This window comes from Rhea pennata, chromosome 4, assembly GCF_028389875.1.
Source record: "Rhea pennata isolate bPtePen1 chromosome 4, bPtePen1.pri, whole genome shotgun sequence".
NCBI lineage: Eukaryota > Metazoa > Chordata > Aves > Rheiformes > Rheidae > Rhea > Rhea pennata.
The window spans coordinates 77,717,384-77,738,446 of NC_084666.1; the positions used below are offsets into that span (position 1 = coordinate 77,717,384).

The window sequence follows — 21,063 nt, forward strand, 5'->3', positions numbered from 1 at the left end:
TCCTGCCAAAGAGGCCCCCTTGGCCCTCCTGAAGCCACTCTTCCCCACGGACCGCGCGCTCAGCAGGTCCGGGGCCGCCCCGCTGCGACCCTCTGAAATTAGCCTCAGCTGCAACCTCAGCTGTGATGCTTGATGCCGGCTTCCTTGACCCCAATCTTTTAAGACAGGGGAAACGCTGGAAATTTGGGCTATTCATTTTCCCTGCTTGTTTTCCCCTCGTGTAGCTGAGATGTCGCTCCGGGCTGCAAGAGAGATTTCTACCATGATTAACGCGTTTCTGAGAGCTAATTAACTCATTCGACTGGCTGCGCTGGCACTGGGATCCCAAATGAAAGGGGGGGGAAACCACCACAAAACAACAACAAAAAAATAAACCCCAAACCCAACGATGCAGCGACTCAGTTGTGAACAGACAAGCGCTTCGCCTGAAAGAAGACGTGGTAGAGCTGTCAGGCAGATTTCTTAGCAGCAACACGGAAAATTAGGTGACTGCTTTTTCCTTCCCCCCCCCCCCCCCGCCCCACACTCAACGCGGGGGTTTCCGGAGCGCTCGGGGCGGTGGAGGGGGGAGAAGCGAGCTGACAAGCGGAGCGCCCTGAGGATCGCGGGGTGGATTGGCTCCCGAGCGGAGGGTGATTTTTTTTTTTTAATATTTATTTTTATTTATATATTTATTTGATTATATTTATTTATTTTTCTGGCGCGAGCGCCCGGCGCTGTCTCCAGCTTCTGGTTTGCTCTCGAGGGGCTCGGCTCTGCCGCCGGGTGGGAAGCGCTTGTGTAGCCGGTGGCGGTGGCGGGGCCGCCGCGCGGGGCGGGCCGGGGCCGGGCCGGGGCGGGCCGGGCCCGGGGCCGGGGCGGGGCGGCCGCTCGCTCGCCCCCAGCCCGCGCGGGGCCCCGCTCGCCACTCGCGGCGGCGGCGGCGGGAGGCGCCGGGACGGCACCGGCACCGGTACCGGCACCGCCGCGGGAGGCCGGTGAGCGGGGAGCGGGGGCAGCGCGGGGCGGGGGGGGGGGAGGACGCCGCCGCCGCCGCCGCCGCGGGCCGAGCCCCGGGGCCGGAGCGGAGCGGAGCGGCGCGGCCGGGACGGTGCCGCCGAGCACATGGCCGGGCGGGAGGGCGGGCGGCGGAGCGGGGCCCCGCTGCAGGCAGCCGCCCCGGGAGCCCCGCTCAACTTCTCCCGGCCCCGAGGGGATGCCCGGAGCAGCTTTTTGATTTGTTTTTTAATTTCATTTTTTTTAATTCCCTTTCATTCCATTTTATTCCCTTTCATTCCATTTTATTCCCTTTCATTCCATTTCTCGTTTCTTTATGCCGGAGCATCCTCGTGCCGTCCCGGTCGGTGCAGCGTGTGCGGAAAGACAGGCTGTGCAGACACTGCAGACGATACACAGCCTTTGCATAGCATCCTTTTCCGCCCCAGAGGGTGCTGAGGCTCTGGCGACCTGAGCCCGCGTCCAGCCTGAGCGCTGCTTTTTCAACTCGCCCTGTTGGTTGGGGCCGAGGCCTCGCTGCTCTCCCTGCGCCCCAGCCACAAAGGTTATTGCGGGTTTGCTCCTTGCTTTTTAACCAACCTGCTGGCATAGAGTCACCTGCAGGGAGGTTTGGCCGGAGAGAAACCGCTGCTGTTCTTGCTGCAAGGAGGGAAATCCCAATCTGAAGGGGGAGGGGGGGAAGGAGTTGACAACACTGATAATTAAATCAAAAAATTAAGAGGTTTTTCTAGCTCTGAGCCCTGCTTTCTTCCCTTTGATTCTTTGCTGGATCTCACCAGGTTTCGCATTCAGCTTCGGGTGACATTGTAGCCGCTGGCATGGCCAACTTTCCAGCTTTCGTCCTGGGATTAAGCCTCTCTGCATCGTAACACTTTTATTTGTTGTTTTTTCAGTTGGGCTGATAAAATTAATAACCGGACATTCAGATCATCCCCTCTGACTCAGCGGATGGTCAGAGTCCGAAAGCAATCCCCTGTTCAATTAAGGACCGGATGCTGCTTGCCAAATCTCAAAGGAAACAAAACAAGAGTATTACAATTTTTTTAAAAGGCCCATTTCCCTGCAAATAATGATCTTGCTGAAGTACGGAGTGTCGGCGTACGAGTGATTTGCTCTCCTTTGGTGAAATCCATGGAAATACCTTTCTAAAACGTCCCACGGGTGATGTTTGAATTCGGACGGTGCGTGCGGGTTCTCCGTTTGCCGTGGCCTGTCCGAGCTGTCACTGGTTTTCATCTTTCTCTGCGTTTCGGGGACAAACACTCGCACGCACCGGCCGTCGGGCAGGAAGCATTGCTAATGCCCAGGCTGTTTTGCAGGTGCCAAAGCAGCCAAATCTCTTGGCCACAAATACGGTTTTGTGGCGGTGGGCTGGTGTGGTGGAAATGCCAAAGGATCGGGACTGGTAAACCTTGCTCCTGTACTGTCACGATCGGAGTCTTAAGTTGCCCGTTCGCTCAGAGACCCTCAGGGAAGGAGTCTTGATTTGCTTTGGCTTGTGTTGGTGTCCGCTGGCTTGGGAGATGATGACCTAAAGGTAGTTACGCAGGGGAGGACCACATGGAGGGATGCGGGGAGCTAGTGTGCCGTGACATCCCCAGGAGCAGGCTGAAATTTTCCTTTTCTGGCTGCGTTTGTCTGACCTCGTCTTCCCTAATCCGCTGAGCTTTGCGGGAGCCGTTGTCCAAAGCATCTCCAAAGTTGTTAGCTCCGGATGGCTTCTGGCCGAGCACGATTGCTGAGGGGGTGGGGGGATGGACAGGAATGCAGGAATGTCTTGTTCCTGGGGCATTTCCTCCTGGAGAAGGAAGATGGGAAGGGATATTCAGCTGTAAGGAATCCAAGAGCAAAACGTTTTTCCCCTTGCAGACAATGGATCGCTTCAGCGAGCTGAACGCTGTTGTTTGTGGCTCCTGGCAAACCAGATAAACGCTTTCTGCCAGGCACTTGTTCGAATCGGTGCCAGCCCCAGACGTGCTGATCGCCTTTCTCCAGCGTGCTGGGTGGGAGAGAAGCCTTTGTGCGCAACCCCAGCGATCGCGGTGCCGTTTTCTGGGCGAAGGGAGGCTGCTGCCGGTCCCCTTGGTTACATGGTCACCGATTCTGGCCACTGCATCTCCAGCTCCTTTTTACTTTCCAGAGAGGGGATGTCACTTGGGAAAAGGAATTTTTCCTGCCAGGCTCTGCTTTCGGGGCTCTGAAGAGCTATTTCCAAGACCTCTTCCCTTTACCCTTGGTCTAAACCTTGCATGAAGTTGGTTACGTGTGCTCGTTAAACAGGGAATTAAATCACGTAGGAATGCTGCTTGTTTGATGTCTTCTCTATTATAGAGTTATGCTTAGAAGTTGAGGCTTTTTAAGTGGTTGTGTGGGCTTTAGCTGAGCTGTGAAAGAAGCCTTTGTAACGAAGGCAGAGTAAGCGTAATTATAACCTCTCCTATTTAAAAATCCTCCAGTTATCCCACACAGCAAAATTAATTGGGCTGCGTTGCGCTTTTCCAGGTGACGAGGGGATCTTTGAGGCCAACTCCGTTTGGAGCGGACGCAAAATGAGCAGCAGCGGGGGGCTCGCAGGCTGAGCCGAGAGGATCCGAAGATGTCCGCGTGCGGCGAATTTGTGGAACACGTCTGGAAGCCCGGCTCCTGCAAAAACTGCTTCAACCCAAAGAGCTCCCACGGGCTGCGGACGGCCCCCGGCGCGGGCGCTTGCGGCGCGCCGCCGAATGGAGTCGGGGCCAAGCCTGAGAGCCCGGCGTTGGAAGACGAAGGTGTAAACACCTCCTCTTTCTCGAAGCCGACCATCGCCGTGAAGCCGACTATGATCAGCTCGGATGTTTCTGACCCGTGGGTGGATATGAACGCGAATGCAGAGCTGTCGCAGGTAATGATTAATCGAAGGAGTGGCGATTCAATGCGTGACTTCCCGTTGCCCGCCTCTCGCGGGGAGCACCAGGAGTATCTGTTAAAACCTCTCCCTCCCCGTTGCTTTTTGCTCCCACCGCTGGGGCGGTTTGATTTGCACGTGCGGTTTGGCCCCAGGCGGCGCAGGTTCAGCGGCACCGCGGCGCGAGGACCGTGGCTGGGCGACCTTGCGATGGGGTGGCGGGCGTTATGCTTCCAGGTTACTCTCCTGGGTTTTTATCTTGGGTTTCCATCCTGCAAAAGTGAGTATATCAGAGCAGAGATACGGCTGGCGGTCTCCGAGTGGAGGGACGGTTTAGCAAATTCCCTCGCTTCCTGGCAGAAATGACCCCAGATCATGCAAATCACGATAGATTTCCCTCAGATAAAAAGATTTCAGATGCGTTTCTCTGCCTGCTCCCCAGTTGCCCCTGCCAAGCGTAGCCGGGCTTATCCTGTGACAGCATGTGCCTGCGCTCTGGTGTGCACGGCTCTTAAGCAGCAGCGTGAAATGAAACAAAAATAGCAGGGGAAGCACAAATATTCCTTCCCTTGCTGAATTTTTAATTGCCCGGTGACTCACAGACAGGATGACAAGTTGGAAGGGCTCCTGGCTGCGAACCCGTAGAAAGAGGAAACCGAATGCCTTATTTGGTGCACCGCTGCCGGCACGCATGCAAGGGTTGCAAACGGTCGGGGAAGCAGGGCGAGCGCAGTTTCAGCAGAGCAGGTTCGCGGTAGTTACCAGCGGGGTGAGCACGGAGCAAAACGGACTGTGAACGGCGGAGGGCTTCGGTGCGGACCCGTGTGCTTTCTTTGCTCCTTTTTCTGTTTTGTGCATGCACATCGTGATTGCGCGTTTGTCTCTTTGGCCCGTGCAGGTCAGCTGGGTTTCTGGCAAACACCTCCTTCTGAAGCCGGGTGATGCGCAGAGGATCGGCCTCGACAGTTTTGGCAGCGGTGGCGCGCGGAAGCCCTTCGTGCACCACCCACCAAGTGACTGCTCGCCTTGCTGTCCTCCTAGCTGCTCCGTGGTGGGCCTGCGCAGCCTGGAAAGCCGAGCGGAGAGAAACGTCTCCGTCCACAGCCTGGTGTTTGTAGGGGAGGCGAGCGGGCAGGAGGACAGAGCGAAAGACAAGTTTGGCCTGCCGCCTCGGGGCTTCTGCCCTCATCCATCTGCCTCGGGGGAGAGAAGTGCTACAGACTCCGGCAGGAACCCTGCTTTCCAGGCAAGAGACGGAGCGGGGCTTCCCTCCGAGGGCAGTTACAGTCAACCCTCCCCTGGCTTCGAAAGCGAAGGGGGTGAGTACTGTTCGATTGCGGACTGCTGCCGAGAGCACCCCATCTCCCAGGAACCTCCGTGTGCGGAGGGCAAAGGCCCCCGGGGTGAGAAGGAGAGCCCAACCTCCTGGGGCTGGAGGCACCGGGATGCTCCCGAGATAGCCAGGCCGAGCGGCAGGGCAGTGAAGTTCAGCGAAGAGGAACGGAGAGCTGTGAACGTGGCCTTCTGCATCTCAAAAGGCCAAGGCGACCCTCTCCCCTACGCCTTGTGTTCGGAGAGGAAAAAACTGGCCCTCCGCTCGGAGGCTGCTGTGCTACCTGAAAACGGACCCTTGGCTTTACCCAAGGAGAACGAGTACTCTCCTCTCTTTGGAGACCAGGATCTCTCCGGTGGCCCCCGACCCGAGGGCTTGAGCGGTCCTCAGCAGGCATTGGTGGAGCCGCAGTGCTCCCGTCTTGCCGAGCCAGCCCGCGGCGATCCCATCTACGCAGAGAGCACCAAGAGGAAGAAAGTCCAGCTGAAGAGCATCAGCGGACACACAAAACCAGACAAGCTGGCCCGCAGCCCCGGCAAGGAGCAAGCTGATGGCGCGTGGAGGGACGGCGGCCGGACTTTGAGTGCCGAGAAGGAGTACCAGGACTCCACCACCCAGGTGGCAGCGAAGATAACTGTTATGACCGCACACACAGAGGATGATCATAAGACTATCTTCCTCAGCAGCCCGGACTCAGCTGTGGGAGTGCAGTGGCCATGTGTTAGTCCCACTTCACACTCTGACTTTGGGATCTTGTCACCTGGCTTTGAGCCTGCAGAGATCTTTCAAGCATCTGTAAGTGAAGGCAGCCCACGATTTCACCTGGCAGCTCCAGCCAAGACCTCAGTTGCTGAGAGTCCAGCCATTCCCCCAAAGATGTCTAAAAACAGCCAGCTGGGTAGTGAGGGGTCTCCTGTGCCCCCAGTCAGCTCCCCAGTGGCAAAACTTGGTGATGACAATAGTCATGATGGAACCAGTGCTCAGCTGCTGCCTAGGAGCTGTACGGATACAGGTGCCTTCGGCTTGCCCTCCCCTCCGTGCGCTCATGTTAGCGGGGTCCCTGCAGAGGAGGCCGGCAGAGGCACGGCGGGCTCATCCTGTGACAGGAGGCAGAAATACTACACCCCAGCGTGGAGCAAGCAGTGCCGGATAGAGGAAGAGGAGGAGGAGGAGGAGCAGGGGCTTGCAACCCCCCCGCGGGCGGGGGGAGCGGAGAACGGAAGGGCTGGCGCCCACCTCGTGGTCGACTGCCCGATGCCGGAGAGCCAAGCTGGGATCAGCAAATCGTCCTCTTTCTCCTTTGATTTCCCTAAAGACAAGAGCAACGGTGTGGAATTTGTGCCGCCGCCGCCACCACCACCAAAAAAGCAGTCCAGGTACAGCCGGGTGGAGAGGGTGCGCGCGAGCGTCTGCTAAGCATTTTCAATCGTGGTGTTGACTGCAGGGGTTGATGGACTAGAAGATGCTTCTCGTTCCTCTCTCCTCCCTTTCTGTTTAACGGTAGGTTTTCAGGGGTATAGGAGGTGACTGCTTGGCTCTAAAACTGCTTTCCTAGCATGCCAGATCTTTGCAAGTCCCGGTCCAAATGCTAGGGATGCTGGTGAAAGCCCTTCAGGCTGCCTTGAGGTGCAATATTCAAGTAAGAACAGTGCCTGTGCTCGGGATGGCTGGTGTTTCTGGGCCAGCTTTGCTCTGTGTCATCGCAGATCCCCGGTGTTGCAAATGACCCACAATCCAGGGTTACAAGCCCCTCTTGGAGGTGGCACTGGGCAACTTCCTCCCAGTAGCCTCCAAAATCCTTGCTTTCAGTTTGGCTCTGGTGTCTTTTTTTTTTTTTTTTTTTTTTTTTTTTTTTTTTGTCTTAGAGACTGGTTCTTGAAGCTGCAGTTTCCCAGGGAGGGCGTCCTGCTTACAAGCGGGTAATCGGAGCTCGTCTAACACGTGCTGGCGACGTGTGGGAGCTGCTTAGGCTCAGGCAGCCTTCCCCTAACCCTAGCTCTCCTGGAATTTGGATTTGGAGACGGGAGGGGACAGTAGGTTCTACAAAATGAATGTGAATGAGGGCGAGCTGTCCATCTGGGAAGAAAGGAGCTCTGCTAAGCAATTAATAAACCTGGTTTCCAATTCTTTGTTTCCATTCGGTATCTGCAGTTGCATGTGCATCAGAAAAAAGGAAAGAGAGAGAAGACAGAGGAAGAGAGATTGATTTCCTTTTCATGCAACTGATGGATTAGGTTGTCTGATCACAGGGGAGGAATGCTTTCACGTTCTGCGCGTCCTGCATTTGCTTCACTGCATACCTCAGATTTGTTACATGGAGCTTAGTCTTGCACTGCAGATCTGTCTCCAGCCCCTTGATTTAAAGGTTGAGAGAAGAAGGGAAAGGTATTTGAAGGAAAACTCGCTTTTGGGGGGCTTTGATCAGACTTGTGCATAGGTATCAATGTCTTCTAGGATGGGTTTGTGGTTGATTTGATCTGTCCTCTGCTTTTTTTCTTACACTGAATTTTCAACGTTTTTTGGGTTGGCTAGCCTGGGGATCTAGTGTTTTAAATCAATTAAGTGGTGAACAAATTAGATTTCTCAAGGAAAGGGAACAGATGAACAAGAGGTTTCAGCTCTCCTTGGTGCCGGGCTTCCTGCTGGGCTGGTGCATGCCTGGTTGAAGTCAGAGGCAAGAAAGGAGCCACAGCTAAAGAGCGTACAGGCAAGCTTTATTGCCTTTATTCTGAACATCAGAGATGGCATCTAAGAGGTTCTTTAGCTCTGACCCCATGAACTTTCTTTCACAGCTGCTGTTGCTTGGTATCTCATGTCAGCCTGTGGCTTGATGTTGTTTTTGCCACATGAGATGAAGTGTTGTTGAAGTGCAGCAGTGCAGAGAGTTCTCATGATCATTCCTCAACAGTATCATATCATTTAGGACCTGCTGGAAGGCCCCCAGGAAATGATTTCTTCCCTTGCAGACGCAGAGGTTGCTGGGCGGGCCGGAAAGCCGGTGGCACTCAAACTCAGCAATGAATGTCCCAGCAGCATCCTCCAGATGCAGTGCTGGGCCCTCTTTCTGCTCCTAAAGAAGGAGCCATTCAGAGCCCTTTCTTCATATCAGGGGCAAGAATTTCTTCCCCTGGCAGTGCTTGGGGAAGCACTTTTCCAGCTGTGGTGGTTACAGCTCATCATGCAGTAGCAGAGGCAGGAGACTCCCAGTGTGTTAGGGCATCTCCTTGGCCGCGTGAGCTGGACCAGCTGTGCTCGGAGTCAGGCACATGCTCAGCAGTTGCCTTCCATGTGCAGTTTGATCCCTCCTGAGAAGTATGGAGCAGTTCCTGCTCCTTGGAGGGGCTGTTTCGGGCTGCCTGCGCGATCAGGCTGTGCCAACTGTAGCGGTTGCTTCTGAGTCATCTTGAAAGCATTCCTGCACTGAAAAGCCTCTGCGAAAGAGGGGAGGGAAACTGAGGTCATGGGACGCGTGACGTCTGTGACCGGGATATCTAGAGGAGCCATAAACCACACCAGGTGATTGAGGTGGGTGCTGGCAGCACTCTTCTCCCCTCATGGCTGCAGGCGGTGGGCTGAGCTGCCTGTATTTGCCTCCCAAACAACATGATGAGCGCTGGGGCAGCTTCTCCAAAGAGCGCAGCCCTCCCTCCGGCTGCCAGCCTTTGGCAGCCGCCGCAAGGAGCGACTCGGTCAGACGGCAGGTTTTGCAAGCCGTGCAAACCCCGTCCGATCGGTTAGCGTGTTTACCTCGAGCACGCTCTCGGTTTCGTCTCGAGCTCCGCTTCTCGGAGCGTGTTGGTGCAGGGACTGGGGCGTTGTTAGGTGCGCGTGGCGGTGGAAGGGATTGCTTTGTGCTCGACCGGTTATAACCACCGGAGCCTGATTGCGTTACCCTGGGCAGTCATTGCTTGCCGCTTCGGGTGACGGCATGCCTCTTGCCCGGTGCTGAAGGAACGTCTCTTTTGGTGTTCCTGGGCTGCAGCCAAATGCCCAAAGAAGGGAGGAGGTCTTGCGCACAGAAGATGTCTTTGAGATGCGTTCACTCTCTTCTCTGCCTGGGTTGCCTGTGCCCACGTGCTTGTCCATACTGGAAGAGGCGCTTATACTGCTGTTATGCTGACACAGTCCCTTCGTGAAGCGGAGCACGTCAGCCTAGGACGTTTGCTGGTGGCACAGCTACAAAGGATGGATATAGATGAAGGTGGTGTGGACCTGGCTGTGACGGGGTCTTGGTGGTTTGGGGCTTAGCGTTTCAGGTGATTTGTAGTTCCTTGCTCATCTGGTTGTGCCAATGAAGGGAGTTGGGAGAACCTCCCTTGGGCAAGATTATGGCCGTTCAGGTCCATGTTTTCTCTGTGTGCCGAAGGGATGCTGCGTCTTGCTAGGGCAGAGCCAGGGCAGGGGACTTCCTGGGCAGAGGCAAGCAAACCTGCCGGGTTTGCAGGAAATGCCTAAACCCACCCTACAAATATGAGCATTTTTTGGCCTTGGTTGAATGAAGTAACCTGGTTATAGCTGGAGCTACAGCGCTCCTGAACTGTTGACGATTAGGGTTTAGCTCAGCTGTAGGAAGAGTGTGCAACCATCCTTTTTCCTTCTAGATGTTTCCGAGTTGTAGCAATATATTTCATTTTGTGGTGGCAAATGAAGCCTGCTTGCTTGGCTTCCTTAATTAAACTTAATCTCTTATTTTAAAGAAAGCTTGCATGTGTGTTCAAACTAGTTTCAAAGCAGAGAAACAACAAGCAAATATGTGGCACATTTAAGATTTTTTTGTTGTTGTTCATCTTGGCTCCAACAGTTAAAAGAGAAAAAAAAATTAAGAGTAATTCCTGCCAGGCACTGAGGAAACTCTGGTTCGCTGTCTCCCAGGTTGGCTGAAAGAGCGCTTATAGACAGTTTTAAAAGCTGACACGCAAAGGGAAAATGATGGATCGGTGCCCGTTTATTCCTATATAAAGACATTTTGGATCTCTTCTTTCTTTGATGATTCTTTTTCCTGCTTGTTTGAAAGATTATAGATATCTAAGGTTTACATGGTCTGAAACAAGATGGAAAATGGGTTGAATTGCGGCTTCGCAAGAGGAAAGAGATTGGAAAAGGAAAATGAAAGCTGGTTTTCTTCCAAAGCTGGGAAGGCAGTTCCCAGTTTCTCCCTGAGGGAACTAGGATCCTCGGGACTTATACATGCAATGGTGATTTAAAAGCCCTTCCAAAGGGAAAATGCTCTAGCGAATCCTTTGATTACTTGGCAAAAGAAACGGATCCTTGCTGAAATTTGTGCCTTCGTTATGCGTGATGACACCGTTAAAGGGCTCATCAGGAAAAGTTTGGGGTGTGATAGAGCAGTGCCATGTCTGAGACAAGATTTTTTATTTGTTTATTTTCCCCCTTTTTAATGCCATCCTCATGGCATCCGTTTCTCTCTGGAGCTTGATGTCAGGATGTACCCTGGTGGCAAAAGCAGGCTGGTTTCATGGTGCTGCTGCAGCATTTACAAATGCAATTGGAAGGTCCCAGATTTTGACCCCTTCTCCGTGATGGCATCATCTGTGGCTGACGGCAGGGACATGCTGTTTGGTCCAAGACAAGGTAGATTTATTATTGTTAAAAACACACACACACCCACAATCTGGATTAAGTTTAAAAAAAAAATAAAAAAGGCAAAAGAGAGATAAAACAAAGGTGAGTATCGAGACTCATGCTCCAGGCCAGGCAGGTAACTAGTTTTTCAGAGCCAAATTTGGCACTGGCTTTCTGAAATGCTATTTTGATTCCTCTCCGTGATTTCTGTCTGGAACTAATCGGGAATTTTGCATGCTGCTTCTGCCTGTGGGTCATTTTTGAAGTTTGTGGCTTATTAGCCCAGGCTTTTAGGAGCGATCGTTTCTTTTGAAACGAGGGTCATGCGCTTTTCTTGACGCTTCTTATCTTACGGCTTAAAAGGCCGTACTGGAAAGTAAAATCCAATCTGTTGTCCTTCTCGCCCACCTTGGAGGGGAGGCTGCAGTGAGTCAATTTTTACCCACCAGCCATCTTAATTCTGCATCCCATCCAAATTTCTCCTTGGACCTCCAGGCTCCAAACACTTGTTTCAGCCTAATCTGTGCTACAGAAAATCCTTTTGGTACAGGGAGGAGAGACACAGAGATGGGACCACGATCTGTTCACGGATGTGAAATTAAACTGGCTGCTCTGCAAATATGATGCCCAAGAGACACGAAGTGTTCTTCTGTCCTGGTGAAAGACGCAATGCGGAGCGTTGCAAACGGTCCAGCTCCCTTAGCAGCAGCGTGGGCCTTCAAACTGTATTTTCGTGAGACTGCTGTTTTCAACTTTGGCTTGGTTTAGGAAGGACTGTGGAAGTCTTGTGGATAAGTCAGCTGGATGAAAGCGTTTGGGACAGGAAATCTGGGGAATGGTGAATTGGAGGGGTTGCCTGAACGTGCCAGCGTGCTGCATGGTGGATGTTGGTAACCAAAGGGATTTTAAACTGAACGGAGTCATTCAGAGAGCTGGAAATCCTGTGTTCTTAGGTTGTTAGATGGGGAGAGCTGACTTCTTTGCAATACGCTGCTTATGCCCGATTACATGGGGAAGGCGCTGGCGCCGCTCCTGAAGTTACCAGCCACATTTAAGGTGCCGAGCACAGATTTCGGGAAGGGAGGTAAATTAACCATTGCCGTATCTTCCCGTGAGCATGTTCAGCAAGCCTGGGATACAGCGACCGGTATTTTAATCCGTGCGTGTTGCAGTCTGGGCTCTGAGGAGCTCCCAGGCGAAGGAGGAGGTGGGAAGCGGCGGCGTTTCGGATGTTACGGCGAGGCCGGCTAACGCCGCTGGGAAGCGCGGGCAGGATGTCGTCTCGGCGGCGAGCGACTTCTCTCGCGGCGTTGCGCCTCGGCAGGAACTGCTTTTTTTTTTTTTTTTTTTTCCTCTTTTCTTTCTTTTTTTTTTTTGCACAACGGAGAGGAAACGGCTCCGCGCGCGCGACTCCTCTCGCGCCGGCGAGCGCAGCGGGGCGAGACGGTGCCGGCGGGCCGCCCGGAGGAACAGGTGGGGCCGCGTGGACCTTGGACCTCGCGCGAGCAGAGCCGCGGCACGGCCCCGGCCGCGAGCATGGTAAGGCGGCCCCGCGCGCCTCGGCCCTTCCAGCGCCGGGGAGCAAACGAGGAACCCGGCAGCGTGCCGGGGAGCGGGGGGAAGGTGGTGGAAAGCCTCTCGTCGGCGCGGCTCCGGGACCGGCCCTCTTGCAAAATCTCCCTTCTGCTCTTACGGATTCGAACGCTTCCTCGAGTCTTACCGAGCCGGACGGCGTGTGCTCACGCGGTGGTTTGTTTTGTTTTTTTCCCAAATTACTAAAAGAGAAATTTCTAAGTAAGATAGTTATGGGCTAAAGACATATTTTTATAATGTATTTGAACAACTACATAAAAAAAAAGATAGAAGGATCTGAGTCCAGGAGATGGTTGTTTTCAACAGCATTACTGGCAACTGAGCTGAGAACCCCAATGCATATCTCTCTCTCTCTTTTTCTGTCTCCTTTTCTTTTCTTTTCTTTTTTTTTCTTTTTTTTTTTTTTAACTGTGATTTATGTGGTGCATGTGAAGTTTTGTAACTCGTCCCCAAGGGGCTTCGCTGCAGCTACTGACTTGCACGTGGCAAACTCATCGCCGGTGCGAGACCAATGTCTCTGCTGACTTTATGCTCCAGGTGATTTTTTTTTTTTTTTTAATGTGACTTTTTTTTTTTCTTTAGCGCGTTATTTTGTTCAGCCCCTGTGAGTATTTTTAGAGCCAGGCGAACGAGGAAGTCTAGCAGAAGTTTCTTCCGGACTTCTCACACTTTCTACTCTCCGGGGCGGTCGTGCTGAGCGCTGGGGCTTTGTCCCGAGGCAGGGTGGAAGGTTGCTCTCGACCTTACCGCGAGAAGCTCGCGGCATCCGTTCCTGAAGAGGAGGAATTCTTGCCGTGCGAATGGTTTGTCCCAGGAAAACAGTTGTGCCCGTCTTTTGTTTGTGTTTCTCAACAGCCGTTCGGCTGTCTGGTTAGGAAACGCCGGATACTTTCCAGCGAGATAGCCGGCAGAAGTTGTTTTTCTTTGGCCACAACCGCTCCACTAACCTATTTTGCTCTTACTGCACAGTACACTGATTTTTATTTTATTTTATTTTTTTTAATTTCTCGGCAGACCAACAGTTTTTATTTGAGAAAGAAGCAGGCAAATAGCCTTCATTTCCCATCCGGTAGAATCTGAACCGTAGGACTGTCTGTGCCCTGATGCGCTGTTGTCTTATTTCAACAGCTCCTGTTGTTTTCCAAGGAGGCAAAAATGAAGAAAATGCAGGGGGAATTCTTTATCTCAGTGAAAAGTCCTGCTTTCCTACAAGCGAGCATTTAAACTGAGGTTGTAAGCACAGCATTTTTTTTCCCTTCCTCTCTCCTCCCTGCCCCCGCTGCCTTCTCCCTCCCCCTCCACCCCATGGCCAAAGCTGCATGGGAAACGCATTAAAGGCTTGCAGTAGGTGTTGCATTAAGCGCTGTGCAGTAGGTCCCGAGCTCGGCACGCTCTCGTTTCCTGCAGCAGTGCTCCTTGTCTCCAAAGGTGCCGCTCGCTCCTGTGCGGCCCTGGAGGATGGACCCCCCCCTCCCAGCCGTGCCTCCTCCGCGAGGGAACTGGGCTCTGACGCCCAGCCTCGACCTGCCCTTCTGTAAAATGGGAGGAGTGATGCTGCCCCCTTCTCTTGGGAGCTTTACTGATGGCAAACACCCGTGGAGATGGCAGGGGAGGGTTGGCTGGGAAAGGAGGTTGTCCAGGACTTTGCGTTTGCTGAGGGAAGGAGGTGTAGACCAGTGCTGGATGATGTTGGCTCGGTGACTTTCTCTCTGCTCAAGCACAGCTGTTTTGTCATGAGGGCTGGCTCTTTGCTAGGCTATGAGGTACTCGGCATCAGCAGGATATTTTCCGCAGTTGCTGGAGAAAGAAGAAAAGCACGCGGGACCGAGATACCGTGGCAGGGTAAACGACTACACCGCGTCTTTGTGGGCGTGCAGAGAGCGAATCGAGGCTGCTCTCGGCTTGAATCTCTGCACACAAGCACCTGCAGCGCATCTTTTGTGCTCTGCCCCCTAACTCGTCCCTTTTGCTCTCCCTAGGCATGCTCTGAAAATGGACTCGGGTGGTGCTGAGCTGGAGAGGGTCAGCAACAGCTCTGCCGAGAGCCTCAGCCCGTCTTTCAGGAGCGTCCACGTCAGCTTCACGGCCGGCTCCACCGACAGCCTCGACTCGGACACGCGGACCGGCAGCGATGGCGGTAAGCGAGCGTCGGGTGCAGGAGAGGCAGCGTCAGGCCTGAGGAAGTGGTTACCCACATCCTGAGTCCTGCTGCTAAGGCAGCATCCACAGAGCGAGGGTCCCGCGAGCTACCTCTCCCAGCAACCCTTCATCTGTCTGCTGCTCTTGCCCTGCTGCTTCTTGGTGTCCTGGAGGTGCCCTGCATGGTGCACTTGGGTGCCTGAGCACTCTTGAGCAGGCTGCCCAGAGAGGTTGTGAAGTCTCCAGGTTTGGAAATACTTGAAAGCTGTCTGCACGTGGTCCTGGGCAACATGCTGTAGGTGACCCTGCTTGAGCAGGGAGGTTGGACTAGATGGTCTCCAGAGGTCCCTTCCAACCTCAACCATTCTGTGAGATGAATGTGACAGTCAGGCCAGTATCATCTTTTTTACTTTTTTGAATTGGCCAGTGCCCAGACCATTCATACTGTGACTCTCCTGTTCAGATAAAACCTACATCTGAAAGCAATTTTGCTCATCCTGCATGTGCTTCATGTGTTGCACACGGTAACGGGTAGCCTTGCCGTAGGAAGTCCTCCACCGATTTGAGGAGTACCAGAAGGAGTCCTGTGCTAGAGGTGATCTCTCTGTCTCATTACGTTTGCAGCTGTTTCTTGAAGGGGAAAAACTTACCTTCACTCCTTTAACTGAGCTCTAAAAATACTTATTACGAAGTCACCTGTTTCATAAATGTGCAACTTAGACATGTAGTAACGTGTTCAGCAGCTCAGCAAGCATTTCCTTTGCAAAAGCAGCCTCTGTGTAGTGGAAGTTTTGTCTCTCCAAGAGCAACAATTTGCAGCAATAAAATCAAGAGAAAGGGGTCTGGAAACTCCTTTTTTTTTTTTTTTTTTTTCTTTCCACTGCTAACTTGGAGTTTGGAGGTGAGACCATGCCAGAAAATTGTACAGGATAGAAGAAAAACTCACGTTTTAGATCTTTGCTTACTGGGCACAGGAGCAGATTGCTGTCAAAAATCTTATGGGACAAGAGGATTTTTCTGCTCCCGCTGACAGAAGTAACTGTTTAAATTCCAGTCAATTTTGAAACAAATAACCCGCTGGCGATTTTTTTTTCTTGTTGATGCAAGCAGGAAGCTATGCAGTCAGTCACCCAGTGAGCTTAGCTCAAACTGGCTGTGCTGTGCTTTAAAATACGAGGGGAGAAACGCTTCAGCCGAAGGACTTTATGCTGGAGGCACGGAGCTCTGTCAGGAAAGCTGGGAGAGGGTTTCATTCGGTACATTGGGGCAGAGCCCAGCAGCACATGAAAAGGAGATAAGAGCTGTTTGGCAGGGCGTTTATGGGCCAAGCGCGTGGAGTGGGAGCTAAACTTTACAGCACGGACATGTGTTCCCTGAGCAGCCCCCAAGTAAATCTGGCCCCTCAAAACGGAGACTCGGCTGCGTGTCCTGGCGGAGTTGCCGCCATGGACTGGAAGTTGCAAGAGATGCTGTGCTCAACTATTGCTGCTTGGGGATTATGCCGGTGTCTCAGCAGGGAGATGTGGCGCGGAGGGGATCGTTCCCGTGGACCATGCAAGGTATGATGCAGGCATTTGAGTTTCATCAAAAACTTAGGGCACGCCTCTTCCTTGAGCTCTGCAATTAACTGTGCAGCTGTAGGGCAGTGGATTGCTCCATGAGTGGCTATCCAGTGCAGGCAGACACCCGGGCCCAGGGCCGTGGCAGGAATCGGACAGCTTGACACCCAGTGGCTGGCGTGCAGGTGGAACAAGAGATGTGTGCAGGCTGACAGCAGCCTCTAAAGAACTGTTTCTCAGCGTGTTGTTGAAGATGGGGTGCCAAAACTGCCTCCTATGGGAAGCTGTAACTTCCACGGGAGCCGAAATCACTGCTGTTGATTCCAGTTTCCAGGGTATTTCTCAATGCTGTCGCTTGGGATGTGGCGGATTGTAGCCTCCAGGAAGCCTTGGCAATGGAAGTAATGTGTGAAAGCTGAGGTTATTCTGCCAAGCCCTGATGGAGAGGAACAGGGATAGGTCGAGCTGATCTCTGCTTGGGTAGCTGTGAACTAGCAAATCCGCACCCACCTTGTGCTGTCTCAGCTAGTGAGCAGCTGCCAGCTAAGGCTGCTCTGACACAGCTGTGCAGCACGTGGTGACATGCAGACACAGTAGCGTGGGTTGGAGGCTCGTGGAGCCAAGCACCTGCTTTGCAGGTCGTGGGGAAGAGGTGGGGAGTCACCAGGGTTGTGAGTCAGCGAAGGGTCCGTTGTGGGCCGGTCTGAAACCACTCTGGGGTTTTCCCAAGCAAAGAGCTACTGTGGGGACACCCCTGTGGTCAGCTGAACCCACACCAGCAGCCTTGCTAGGGGAAAGGCTCTGCTGTGCTTTGAGGGCTTGCTACCAGTCTGAAAACATCAGCTTTGGCTGTGGAGTTCGAAGAGAGCAATAGCTTCCGCTGCCAGCTCAGCTTGCTCGGAGCAAAACCCCATCGGGCATATTCCAAGGCATTAGCAGAACTCGGGTTTATTGAAAGCCCCACCTATCGTTCAAGCGATGTAGAATATTCCCTGAAATAATTATTTCTGTTCTTTAAATTTCCCCTGCAGACCCCTCTGCTCCACATTTGTTATATCTCCATGACCTGAAGTTATTGCTCTTTATTTCAATGTCAAATCATCTTCCCCCTCCTCCCCCTTTTCCGTGACATGCAATGGGCTTTATCCATCTCTAGTCTGGCCAAGGTAGGTAAACAGATGCTATGGATGCCTGAAAGGAGAGACACACACCCAAATCCACATGCCAGTGGCATGTTGAGGTGCTCGGGGCTCAGCTACATTGCAGGGTCAGGCTGCATGCTGAGCAAAGAAGTTTGAGAATCCACTGGCAGAGGCCAGCTTCGGGGAGAACTGGCCAAATCTGGCCTTCCTCTAGGATTTGAACCTTGCCCAGCGTGAGGCAAAATACTCCCAAGTTCAATATCCTCCTTGGGCCGCTCCAGTTGCGCTCGAGCCGGAGCTGCATGCGACGTGAGTCACGCTCCCCTTATCGTGCCGCGCCGCGCCGCTGAAACGCTGGGTGGCAGCTCCTAGATGCAGAGGGCTTTTGTTTCAATGTTTGTCGTGGAACGAGTATCCCCCAAGTGCTTCATTCTCACTGCCTCGTGGGTGATGTCATGGCTTAAATATTTACCCTCTCCTGGCTTTCTACTGGGTTTTTTACTACTGTGTATGCAGTTCGTGGGCAAAGGTTTGGGGAGGTGGATTTTTAGGTGACTGCTGTAGCCTGCCTTGAAGATTTGCTCTATTAAGTTGGGTTAAACACCTAACCCTTTCAGTGCAATAGATCTTAACCGATGAGGCTCGCCCTTTGGGTGTGAGTGTGATCTCCTTTGCTTCTGGCTTTCTGGGCAAGATGGGCCAAGGGGCTTTGCTCTGCAGGGGCCTGGCGGAGATAAGTTGTGGTGGTGATGGGGATGTGGCGAGGGGCCTGTGCTCCCAGCTGGTGAGGACCATCCATTCCCCTGTTCAATGCCCATTTTTCTATGTGTCGTTGTCTCCTAGGGCACTCGTCAGAGCCGAACCACTCCCCGCCAGCAGCTGAGAGCCAAGTGTTTCCCCCCATCCCTTTTGCCGCTCACTCCTGCGAGGACGGTCCCTCCTCTGCCTCCAGCCACCCACCCCCTCTGCCCCAGAAGAAGACAGTGAGCAGAGCCATGTCCTCCCCAGATGGCTTCTTCTGGGGACTGGCCTCTTCGGGCAGAGCGGGCAGCGCTGCCAGCCCCAGGCTGAACATCAGCCACTCTGACAGCAACGTCTGCCTCCGTGAGGATTCTCTCTTTGGCTACCCGGAGTGCCTGGGGGCTCCCCTTGGTGCCTTCTCCTCCTCAGAGTCCTTGGAGAAAGGCTCGAAAGGAAACAGCTCCTGGGGCTCAGCTGCTAGCAAAAGCACGGGGGCCTCCATCCGCAGCAGAAACCATCAGGCCCTTTCCTCCTCGCAGCTCAGCGTATCCAGCCAGGTATCTTCAGGCTCCAGCCTCCAGCTCCACAACCTCCTCAGCAACATTGACAGCAAGGAAGGGGTGTATGCCAAGCTGGGGGCTCTCTACGCCGAGTCCGTGCGCCGCCTGGTTGCCAAGTGCGAGGACTGCTTCATGCGGGAGCAGAAAAACGAGCTGCACTTCAACGAGAACAACTGGTCACTCTTCAAGCTGACGTGCAACAAGCCCTGCTGTGATTCGGGGGATGCCATATATTACTGTGCCACCTGCTCCAAGGACCCTTCCACCACCTATGCTGTGAAGGTAAGTCTGCGCCTGGGAGGTGCCCAAGCTCGTCCCCATCTGCAGCTGAGGATGAGGCAAAGAGCTACAGGGCCCAAGCCATGCTGGGGGGTCCGTAGCAGAGGTAGAATTGAATCTCCAGGTTCCTTTTGCCATGTGCAGCATATTAGATGGGAATGACAGTCAGATGCAGACAGTGGGAAGCACCTTCACCGTAGGATGGCCTGTTTTCTTGGTGCTTGTCCTTCTCATAATTGAAGTCTGGCACGTGAACCCTCCCCCCACACACCAAAATTATCATTCTCCCCCCCCCCTCAGACACCTCTTGCGAAAGATCACTTTGGAGAAATACTTTTCACTGTAGCAAATGTCAGTCAAATGCTTATGGCTGCAGAATAGTAGGGTCTGCAACCCAACCATTTCCTCTAAAAATCTTTGTTCTCTAGAGAAATATTATATCGTAAACTTGGAGGATTTCACCTCTGACAACACAAGCTGATTAAAAGCTGTTCAGAAGACAGGCTGTTTCCTTCTGCTTGCCTTTTATGTGGAAAGTCTGGCCCAGAAACCATGTGAGTGCTTCTATGATCTTGAAACTACGTGCCTTAAGATATTGCAGATCTCAGTAAAACGATGCAAGGCTGACTTAGAGGGGTTGTGTAAGGTCAGATCTGGAATAATTTTCTGTAACTGTAAAAAATCCGTGTTTGAAATGGAAATTTTTGATGCACAAATTCAGCTCTCTTTAAGCTAGAGAAGTAAGCTTATGCAACCTGTTTCACGCACATCCCATGGATTTGGGGATCTTGACCTAGGTTACTGCGTGAACAGAGAGCTTTTAATTTCTACTTTGGTTTAACCCCAGGGGCAGCTCGTTGCTGCTGACTCCTCAGGTTATTTTCAAAACCTAAAATAATTGCCAAGAAAGCACAGCCAGAGATGCATTAAGCAGGAATAAAAAGCCCCGCTGAATTGATTCCACCAATGCAAACCCCAAGGGGATGTTTTAGTTCAGTGATAGCTTTAAAGCCAGTTGATACTCTTAGGAAAGCACAGCCAAGCCAATAGGGGAGCTCTACACAACCAGAGCAGCTAGGTGAGGCTTTGCCCCAATACCCTTAGCCCAGCATTCAGAGCGGTAACTTTTTTGATGTGCTGGACCTAAAACACATTGAGGAGTGTGTGTTTTTTTTTTTTTTTTTTTTTTTTTCCTTCAAAAAGTGGAGCGGAACAGTGGTGTAAACTGATGTGCTCCTTTGCAGCTTGTGCTTCCCCGTGGCACACGCAGACTTTTCCTCTTGCCTGCAGTGTTTGATGGGGCTCAGAAGCTCAGCTCTAACGGTGCAACAGATGAGTTACCGTCAAGGCAGAAACAGCCCTTTTTGTAGTCTAACAGGACCGTGGATGCACCCAAAGCTGAGCACGTGTTCATATGCATGCACATGCATCTCCTGCAAGGTTCCAGAGTACCTTCTTTTTTTATAGCTGAGATAGAGACTAGTTGGGAAACTTTACAGCTGTCTGATTTCTAGCTGCTCCTCCAGGCTGCTTGCACAGGTTTTCTAATGGGAAAGAGATCACAGACCTGTAGTTAAAATAAAGACTTTGAGAGCTCAAGAAGGGCAGAGGATTTGACTTGAGCCAAGGGACCTGATGAGCAGCAGGAGCCAGAGCTTAGGCTGTGCTCAAGCAGACACATACAGAATAGCTAGAAAGAGGTAATGTGAAATGGCTGGAGCGGTTGATCCAAGATACGCTCCGTGCCTCGGCTTCTCTCTCCACCCACGATGAACCAGGTGCCTACTTGGAGTTTGCTGTGTGGTGGACACCTCAGGTGCAGCCAAAGTCGTGAAGAACACCGCCGGAGAAGATCCCCCCCGACTCTGTTCGGCTACATGTATTTTGTCAGGGACTTCTCTTTCTCTGGAGTATTTCCTCTCTTCTTCCGAAGCTTGTGTGCCTCCTCCTTTTGCAAGGAGGAACAATCCGGCTTGCTCAGTAGAGGGCTGGAAGGCTTCTGCCTTCAGGGACCTTCTGCGGCTCATTGCGGCCCACTGCACTAATCTGCAGTCTGTCTAACTCCTTGGAAATTATCTTTCCTCAAAATAAGCATGCAGCCACGGCAGGGCATTTTCGTTCAGCGGAGAGAGGACAATAGGGATTTGAAATGCTCCCTCCCCGTGCTGTCGTCTCATCTGAGCAAATCGTCTGCAAACGCCTCGATTCAAACTGCTGCTAGAGGCATACAAAAGCAGCCCGTTTGTCCAGCTCC

The 21,063-nt window shown here is 52.8% G+C and overlaps 1 protein-coding gene across 6 annotated transcripts in view; it reads left to right on the top strand.

Moving 5' to 3' along the window:
- The first annotated feature begins 891 nt into the window (after positions 1 to 891).
- Positions 892 to 21,063, top strand: part of PRAG1 (PEAK1 related, kinase-activating pseudokinase 1) — a 31,555-nt gene continuing 11,383 nt past the window's right edge. For 4 of the 6 annotated variants that reach the window (XR_009958248.1, XR_009958247.1, XR_009958249.1 and 1 more), the window contains exons 1-5: positions 892 to 977; positions 3,499 to 3,877; positions 4,779 to 6,589; positions 14,369 to 14,526; positions 18,073 to 18,812. Coding sequence is in view for 3 of the 6 variants with exons in the window: in XM_062574410.1 (XP_062430394.1) it covers positions 3,593 to 3,877; positions 4,779 to 6,589; positions 14,369 to 14,526; positions 18,073 to 18,812 (2,994 nt within the window). In the remaining 3 variants the exon portion in view is untranslated. Of the gene's footprint in view, positions 978 to 1,756; positions 2,178 to 2,237; positions 2,534 to 3,498; positions 3,878 to 4,778; positions 6,590 to 14,368; positions 14,527 to 18,072; positions 18,813 to 21,063 lie in introns of those variants that run through there. The other 2 variants (XM_062574411.1, XM_062574412.1) reach the window with 2 other exon arrangements.